Source organism: Oxyura jamaicensis, chromosome 2 (genome assembly GCF_011077185.1).
Source record: "Oxyura jamaicensis isolate SHBP4307 breed ruddy duck chromosome 2, BPBGC_Ojam_1.0, whole genome shotgun sequence".
NCBI lineage: Eukaryota > Metazoa > Chordata > Aves > Anseriformes > Anatidae > Oxyura > Oxyura jamaicensis.
This window is the reverse complement of record NC_048894.1, coordinates 157,136,278-157,144,557: the sequence shown is the minus strand read 5'-3', so window position 1 is coordinate 157,144,557 and position 8,280 is coordinate 157,136,278. Positions and strand designations below refer to the sequence as shown.

Below are 8,280 nucleotides of genomic sequence, written 5' to 3'. Positions count from 1 at the left end.
GCAGAAAACCCATGGATGGGTTTAGCTCCAAGAATTCCTTGTCTTCCCTGGGAATTAAACACCAAAGCATCTGGGAAGTCTGGGGTGGGGACAGCTGTGTGTCAGGGGGGTGGTAACAGCCCACCTTAGTGGCTTTGGGGTGGTCACAACCAGGAAGGGTTGAGAAAAGAGCTGTGCAGGACCAAGTGTGAGTAAATCTACAGGGAGGAGGACTCAAGGGTAGGAAGATCTGGAGTTTTCCCTCACCCAAGAGATGCTGAACACACACAGCTGAATGTTTCTCCTCCCAGGGCAATGTGTGCTTCAAGACATTGTCCTCCCTGCCAAAAGCAACAAATGGCACCACCTGGACAGTATCTCTTTGATGGGTTTTTATCCACATCTGAAAAATCCTTGGTGGCACAGTCATACCTGGTGCTGAGAAACTCCTTCATCCCACAACGCTTGGCTTCTGGGGGTGTTGGCAAATGGGTGGGAAGTGGCAATAAGCACAGTCTGGGATGATGCTGGGAGAGGCGGAGATGTTTGGGAACCTTCTGAGGTGCCAGCTAAGTGGTGATGAGGGCCTGGCAGAGCTAGTGCTGTGACCAGGCTTCATGACAAGAAGGTTAAAGACTTCTGGACAAATTCAAGGAAGTCCCCTGTGTAGCCAAGAGTTGGACTCGATCCACGTGGCTCCTTTGGGATATTTCATGGTTCTATGAAGAGCGTTTATGAGACTAAGCTAGGATGTTTCTGTTCCACCTCACTGCTGTGGTTCCACACATGGACACTTGTCTGCAGGCCTGGTGTGATAAGACCCCAGTATGGGGCTCCTGGGAGATGGGGGATGAGCAGATCCCTGCCTGGCTTCCAGTCGTTGACTTCCCTTCTCCATCTAGGAAGACTCAAAAGCCAGAACATTGGAGAGGGCAGCAAAATAAAGCCGGGGTGGTGAAACATTGCATGGCCAAGAACAAAATCAGAGGCCTGGAAACATCCGATCTCCAAAGCTGAATCTAAGCAAGGGAAACAAACAGTGCTTGGATACGTTCCCTGGTCTGGGATGCTGTCATCCATACTGTTTAATTATTTAATCATATAATCGTTAGCACATTTCCTGGCAGGGTTTTAACATGGGCCAGCTACCACCACCCATGCAGTGTCTGGAAACGAGAGAGGAGATGGCACAAGGGCGATGGACAAGAGGCCCTCTTACACCCACCTCTTGGGTCCATGCTGGAGATGGTCCTTGGAAGCCTTTACCTCAGGTCTGTCTCCTCATTTCTGCTCTGAAGTGGTGGACACCAGGACAACGTTTTCCAGCTCTCTGCCTGGATCCAGCCCAGCTCTGCCTTCCGTGCCACAGCTGTGATGCCTCCAAGTGTTGGCCACCCCAGGTGCCAATGCCAACCTCAGTTGCCTGTGTGCCTCCAAGGAAATGCCAGCCATGTGCTGGCACCCCCACACTTCTCACACATGCATCAGAAATACTTGAGGCCAGGTTGGTAATTTCCCAGATATCTGGCTCTGTGGGCCACGGGCAACCCCCCGAATGCCAAGTGGCCCATTGTGCTCCCTTGGCTATCACGACAGGTGTCCTTCAAACCACTCCTGCTGGTGGACCACTGTAGACCGCTTCCCATGGCCTTGCAGCCCCTCATCCTGCTGTCAGCAAAGCACATATCAGAAAGAACTTATCAGAAACCCTTCCCCAGGTGACTCTGCTCCAGCTCTGCGTCAGACAAATGTTCACATCATCATTCTTTGGGGGAATAAACTAAATCAGAACCATTTATTTCCTAAAATAATAATAATAATAATTCAATAACGTACCTTGTTAATCATAATGAAGCATAACAATTATTTTTCCCTTCTTCCTCAAAAAAACAGTCAAATCTGCTTAGAGCAAGCTGCTTCTTTGTCCATGCAGACCTTTGCCAGGGAGTTCTTGCTGCTGCAGGATGCTCAGCCTTGGCTGCCCAGGCTGATTTCCAGATCCTGCCAGAGTCATCCCTGCAGGAGGACACCACGCTGTGAATCACTCTGGGCAATCCTTCCTCCCTGGAACCGGGTCTAGCTCTTCGGTTGTTGCCTTGTGACACCTGGGAGGGCTGACACACCTCCTCTGGCATCCGCGGTGGCATGCAGCCCCCGAGTCTGGCAGAACTTCATCTGTTGGGCAAGCGACGTGGCTGAACCTCTCCACGCCCAGGAGCTGAATGTCCATTGGGAAGGAATGGGGAATGCTTCGTGGGCTTATCAGGGCTGACTTCACCATCCTGTTAATCCTGCTCTATGTCAGCAGTACTAATAGCCCCAGTGGTTTAAAGCCAGTGGCAGAAACCTCAACAGTACCTGAAAATTACCCTCCCCATAACACCTCCCCCACCCTCACCCCACTATATTTTTTTTCCTTAAAATGGAAGATACCACGGGTTTTGGTGTCCTTCTGAACTTCCTCTGGTCATGCCTTCCCTGTGATGAGCAATGATTAGTCCTACCAGCTGCCCTGAATGTGCAAGATGCACATGACCTCCGCTTCGGGAATGCTCACCCATATGTTCTCCTACCCAGGACCTGAAGAGCTCTTCCCCTGGTGTTTTTTTCCCTCCCCTAGTCCATCTAGGCTCCTTTTATTTTATTTTATTTTATTTTATTTTATTTTATTTTATTTTATTTTATTTTATTTTATTTTATTTTGTTATGTTATTTTATGCTATTTTATTTTATTTATTTATTTTTGCATGTTTTCTGCCTCTTCTCCTTCTGCAGCCCCATCTCATAAACCCCAGGTTGTGCAGACACAGCTGGATACCTGTTATCCCTTTCCTGCAGACCAACACTTGCAGGGTGGAGAAGGGGAGAGCAGGGAGCTGAGTGCCCAGGCAGATTTATTCAGAGGGGCTGCTCCTGCTTTGTCCTCTCTGCTCTTTGGTGCCTGGGCGTGTGGTGACTCACGGAGACATCTGCTGATTTGCTGCACCAAACCGCCTGATGGCTCGTTCCTTGGAAGCAGAAGTGGGACAGGCGGTCAAACAGAGGCCCCAGGAGGGTTGAAATTACCAACTCCAGCTCCACCCAAATAGATAAACATGCAGAGAAATGGTAAAGGCTGGGAACCTTACGTTTGACTGCTGTCCAGCAGGACTTTGGATCGGATGTTCCATGTAGAAGGAGGACAAAGATGTTTCTACCAATTGCTCAGATGTAGTAAAGCTGGAAACCACCCTCCAGTGTTCTGGCTCCTGTGTGTGAACCCCAAAGACAATTGCTCCCTTGCCGCAGCTGTTCTCAAAACTAGGATGTGGAGCATTTAGGACTTTGTAACCAACCAGCAGCTTTTATAGGCAACAGGAAATTATTAAACCTCTCATGTTTGTATTGCCAGCCATGGAGACACAGCTAGGTCTGTCCTGACTGTAGGTACTGGGAGTTCTCCAGATCTGACCCTGGAAAGGCTCTTGGCAGTCATCCACCCCGATGAAGCCATCAATTTGTGCAACTCACTGCCATTTTGCTTTGAGTAGATGCCTTCACTGAATTATCTGGCCACAGACCTGATGATCAGATCGGAGCTGAACACTACAAAAAACCCCACTCGGACATCAGTAGCACTTCTAGCCTGACCATGGAGACATTAAAGTATTAAAAGCAATAAATGGAATGAATTGCCTTAGTGCTTTCACTCGTCTCCGGCCCCGTCTGACCAGCCTGAAGGCAACGCCGAGGTGAGAAAACAACCCACGTGCATTCCTATCCTGTCAAATAACACATGATCCCTGCCCATTCTTTCAAAATTGCTGTCTTCATAATCACTCAGTCCAAACACAGTGAAGATATATATCCTGTCCCCAGATGCGGGTGCTTTTCCTGGGCTGCGGACACGACTGGGAAACGATGAAGGCCTTGCTCCTCGCCGTGCTGGCTTTGATCCTATGTGCAGAGCAAGGTAAGGTATTATGGCTCCTTCTAGACGAAGAATAATTGCGTGTTGGAAGGCCAAGAAGGCCTCGTAGCCAGGGAAAGAAGTTATGGAAGGGGTTGCCTTAGAGCTTGATGAAGGACTTGGTGCTTCTCTTTGGGTTTCTCAGCCTGGCTGTGCCAAGGGTTTCTCATATGAAGGGGAAATTTCCCTATGAACTCATGTACTACTGGACTTTAAAAAAAAAAAAAAAAGGAAGCAGTTGCCACATTTATGTCTTTGTTAAAAGATTTTCCTGTGGGTTTATTTGTTCAGATGTTGTAAGACTGTGGTTATTTCTAAATCTTGATGAAGAAGTGCTGCAGCCCACTATCACAAAACACATCAGCAGCTCCTGCAGGTGGTGACACCACTTCTAGCAACAGCAGTGGGACATGGCCAGACCTACAGCATCTGTCCTTGTGCCCCTTATGTTTTCCCACCTCCGAAACCCTACAGGGGTAGATTTCAGAGGCTTTGGTGTCAAGATGGGGAGAAGTTGCTATATGGGGTCAACAGCCTTACGCTGGGGTATTGGGTGGAGAGGAACATTTGCATATTATTTGCATTAGAGATTGCATTGTTTATTTCACAAAGAGATTGCAAAAGAAATCTGAGCCCTCTGAAAGTGCATGGTCCTACAGCCTCCACAGACAAGTCACTTAAGCAGCCAAAGAGAATTAACGTTACTGTCATTTTCTAGAGAGGAATTAGCTTTGCCAGCTCTTGGAGATTTGCCACATTATCTGGTGCGGAAAAATAATGTCTTGGAATAGTTATTTCTGTCTCATTGTGGCCTAAGAATACTTTTCTGCCATTTAACATGGTTCACTTTCCAGAATAGTGATCTTGACAAATTTCCTAGCATTAACAAGGCCCAAGGGACAGAGATTGTCTTCAGCACCAAACCCAAGAGCACCTTAACTCAGGTTAGAAGACCTAGGCAGTAAAAATGAAATGTTGGACTGCACGGGTCTAAGGGGTGAATTCACACAGAGTTAAGAGTTAAATTCCAGTCTTCTCAATAGTGTTTTAACCCAGGTTTGGGGGCATTTACGTCCCACTCAAAGATGCAGGTGTGGCAGACTGACTTCTTCAGGCCAAGGAGGTCCCAATTAATGGGACTAACAACTGTCAGTGCTTACTGCCCAGTTAGTCAGCTTTGTAGGGTCTCCAGCAGCTGGAAAGGGTGAACCCAACCCTTGGGACATCCTTGTAGAGTCCTACAGCAGATCCTGGCCTTCCTGCTCCTTGCATCTTATCAAACCTGGTGCCCTGGCCCTTGTATATTCAAGAGTCAATGGAAAGAAATCTTTGCTGCTGGGAGTGGTGGCATTTTGTCTTCATCTTCCATATCCCATGTCTCCTCCTGCAGCAGGTGCCCTGTACTGCTACACCTGCGAGTGGGAGCAAAGCAACTGGAGCTGTCTGAAGGCCCAGAAGTGCTCGGACAAGGATGAGTACTGTGTGACAAATGTTGCCTCCGTAGGGATCGGTATGTGCTGGCAGAGCATCCTCTCATGGGGACGCAGGAATGGGATGTGGGGTTTTGCCTGGCTTTTTATGGTTGCCCTTTGTGGATGGATGGGATGAGGAGTCACTGGGAAGTGCATGTGGGAGGTGGAGACCTGGCGAGCCCAATCTGGCAGTGCTGAAGCTTTCAGGGTTTGAAATCCTCCTCCCCGACACATGTTGGGATCTTCCTCTTTATTTTATGCCTGCTTGGGAGCAGCAGGGGACACTGAGACATAAAACAAGCAGTCTTCAGGGGGATGAATAAAGAAATTCAGACTTTAGTTAGACAGGGAGATGAAATGAAGCAGGTAACCAAGATGGATGAGGAGGTCTAGAGAGATGTAGAAGGGAATCAAACCACTTCATTCTCCCAGAGAAGCCTGGAAATGTGTTTTCAGCCCAGGCAAGAATGTTGTTTCATGTGTGCCACGAGGCCAGTGCTGAATGTCCAGCAGAGATATTGAATGCCTTGTGTAGCTGGTCCCAGTTGCGTTGGGTGGGATGGGGATGGGTCTCGCTGGCCGTGTGGTCCTTGGGACAGAAGGACCCATTAGTCCATCCCCATCCTCTATGATCTCAAGGAGCACTTGGGAAACCCTCATTGCTAACGCTGCTTTCTCCTTTGGGCCAGGCTTTGTGTCTCTGTGGAAGAGGATCACCAAGAAGTGTTCTGGGAGCTGCCCGTACCACAACTTCATGCTGGGTCTGGCCACCTACACCTCGTACTGCTGCCAGACCTTCCTGTGCAACCTGAGCGCCTGCCCGGGGCCCAGGCTAGCTCGCCCTTGAGATGCTGGGGGGGTCCTGTGTCAGTGTCCTTCTCCACTGGTGGTGGGGAGAAAAGGGCTCCTGATGGCCTGAAGAGCATGGATGGATTCCCCCAGGAGGGTACGGTCACCAAGCACGCTGCAGAGTAGATAAAGCATTATGGTCACCTGCCCTGTGTTGCCTCTCAACCTGTAGCTTCTTGCTTGCTTCTCATGCCTGAGCTCTGCTGCCCCAGCAGATCGGTGGAGAAGCAGCCGAGCTGTGTCCCCTGCAGCCAGGGGGAGGGTGATGCTGCTCCTGCACGTGCTGAGCATCTCCTGCAGCCTCACCTCTCCTCGGGCACAGCTGGAAGGTACACAGCAGGCAGCAGCTTCCCAGCCCTGGGGCAAAGGGGAGACCAAAAATGATGACCCTTCTGTGCCAACTCAAGGGAAATTGTGCAAACTCACTGCTGGGAAAGGGAAAAACCTGCCCTGAGCGTAAAATTCTGACCTTGTGATGGGTACCAGCCACAGCTTTCCTCCCTTGCACCCCTCCCCTTCTCCATACAGCCTCATGCTCTGTGCCCCCAGTGACAATCCCAGTGCCACCACCCCATTAGCTCCTGGACACACCAGGCACACTCTGGGCTCTGCCCATGGTGCTGCATTTTTATCAGAATTATGCTTATCATCACATATTCTCTGCAGTCTTCATCCCCATCTCCCCTTCCAGCAGCTGCCCCTTGGTCCTCCCTTTCTTGGCGCTGCCTTGCTCGCTTCTTGCTGCTCTTTGAGCCCAGTGACCCGACCCACCAGGACCCTCCTCTTGGCAAACCTGTCCTCCTCCAAGTCACTCATTTACCCATCCCTCAGACCTCCCCCAAAGCAACTGCAGGGTAATGAGAAGTATTTGGGTCGAGCTGGTGAGGAGCAGCGGAGGGATTTATAAGAGAAGAATCCAGATTTTTGAGAGGCCAAGCGTTTCATGTAGATGTTTCCAGAGGGTGCAGGTAATAGAGGGTAAGAAGAAGCTGAGAAATGGATGGTGACGATGGGACCTCAGGGATTCCTCATTGCCAGAGGAGCTGCTGAATGCCTTTCCCTCCTCCCATGCAGCACTTTATTTTTGTAAGAAAATGTAAATACATAAACTCAGATGGGCCAAGAGGGCAGAGGAGCACTTCTCAGAGCCGGGGTTTGGATGTCGAACCCACGTACCAAGCCCCCTGGGCAAAACAGGGCACGGCTGCAGCCCAGGGCTTGGTTTGCAACCACCCCCTGAGCCTGCAAATCCGCAAGCATTGCTCAGCCAAAGGATGACGCTCGGTGCCGTGCGGCATTTCCAGCCCAGCCCCGGTAAACAAGGGGGACAAAAGGGGGTTTTGAGCCATGCTGAGCACGTCTCCCTTGGGCTGGTGCCCGTGGCTGCCCCGGATGAATGCCTCCTCCCGACGTGCCGCATAACGGGAGCCTTCAGAGATGCGTGCCCTCTTTTATTAATCGAGTTCTGCTTTCCTTTGCCCCCTCCTTCTCACAGCTACGCCGTGCTGCGAGGGCAGATCTCCGCGCCGAAGAAGCTGTGCTGGCGATGCACCTCCCTTTACCTCTTCATTAGACCGTGCTCTTTTTTCGTGCCTGTGTAGGAATTTGCATTTTTCTCCCCGAAGCACTCAGAGCCCCCTCCCGCCCCTCAGTCCCAGTTCTCAAAAGCCCTAATTTACTCCACACACAATATTTTCACATTAATAAAAAAGGACTTTGTGTGTGTGTGTGTTGTTTTTTTTTTTTCTTTTCCTGTGTGCCAGAATTATTCAGCTCTCTGAAAGCACTGAGGAATCCCAGTTGGACAGACTCTAATAATTAATATTTCATTGCTTTGGATTTACACGTCCTGCAGCAGCAGAGACAGAGTCCCCCGCAGCCTGCAGGAAAACACAGTTGGTTGGTTTTTTTGTTGTTGTTGTTGCTATTTTTTTTTCTGTTTTAAAGCAAAACTGGCTGGTTTTGCTCTGTCTTTGCTGCAGAAAAGCTTTTTTTTTTTTTTTTTTTTTTTTTTTTTTTTTTTGGCATCCC

The 8,280-nt window shown here is 49.6% G+C and overlaps 1 protein-coding gene across 2 annotated transcripts; it reads left to right on the top strand.

Moving 5' to 3' along the window:
* Nucleotides 1-2,711: 2,711 nt before the first annotated feature.
* On the top strand, nucleotides 2,712-7,954 carry LOC118162670 (lymphocyte antigen 6E-like). 2 transcript variants are annotated; one of them, XR_004748558.1, is made up of 5 exons: nucleotides 2,712-3,710; nucleotides 3,803-3,931; nucleotides 5,319-5,438; nucleotides 6,090-6,346; nucleotides 7,745-7,954. XR_004748558.1 is itself a non-coding variant. In XM_035318987.1 (3 exons), the coding sequence occupies exons 1-3, from the start codon at nucleotides 3,838-3,840 to the stop codon at nucleotides 6,245-6,247; spliced, it is 372 nt and encodes a 123-aa protein (XP_035174878.1). In that variant the 5' UTR covers nucleotides 2,712-3,837; the 3' UTR covers nucleotides 6,248-7,692. The 2 variants fall into 2 exon arrangements, 1 of the variants encoding a protein (XP_035174878.1); XM_035318987.1 differs by lacking the exon at nucleotides 7,745-7,954 and having other exon boundaries at nucleotides 2,712-3,931; nucleotides 6,090-7,692.
* The last annotated feature ends 326 nt before the right edge of the window (nucleotides 7,955-8,280 follow it).

What these genes read in the sequence shown, in the direction of transcription:
- LOC118162670 (XM_035318987.1), top strand. Translation starts at nt 3,838, where the DNA reads ATGCGGGTGCTTTTCCTGGGCTGCGGACACGACTGGGAAACGATGAAG. An exon ending in GATCCTATGTGCAGAGCAAG is followed by an intron (nt 3,932 to 5,318) that starts GTAAGGTATTAT and finishes CTCCTCCTGCAG; the next exon opens with CAGGTGCCCTGTACTGCTAC. An exon ending in TGTTGCCTCCGTAGGGATCG is followed by an intron (nt 5,439 to 6,089) that starts GTATGTGCTGGC and finishes CCTTTGGGCCAG; the next exon opens with GCTTTGTGTCTCTGTGGAAG.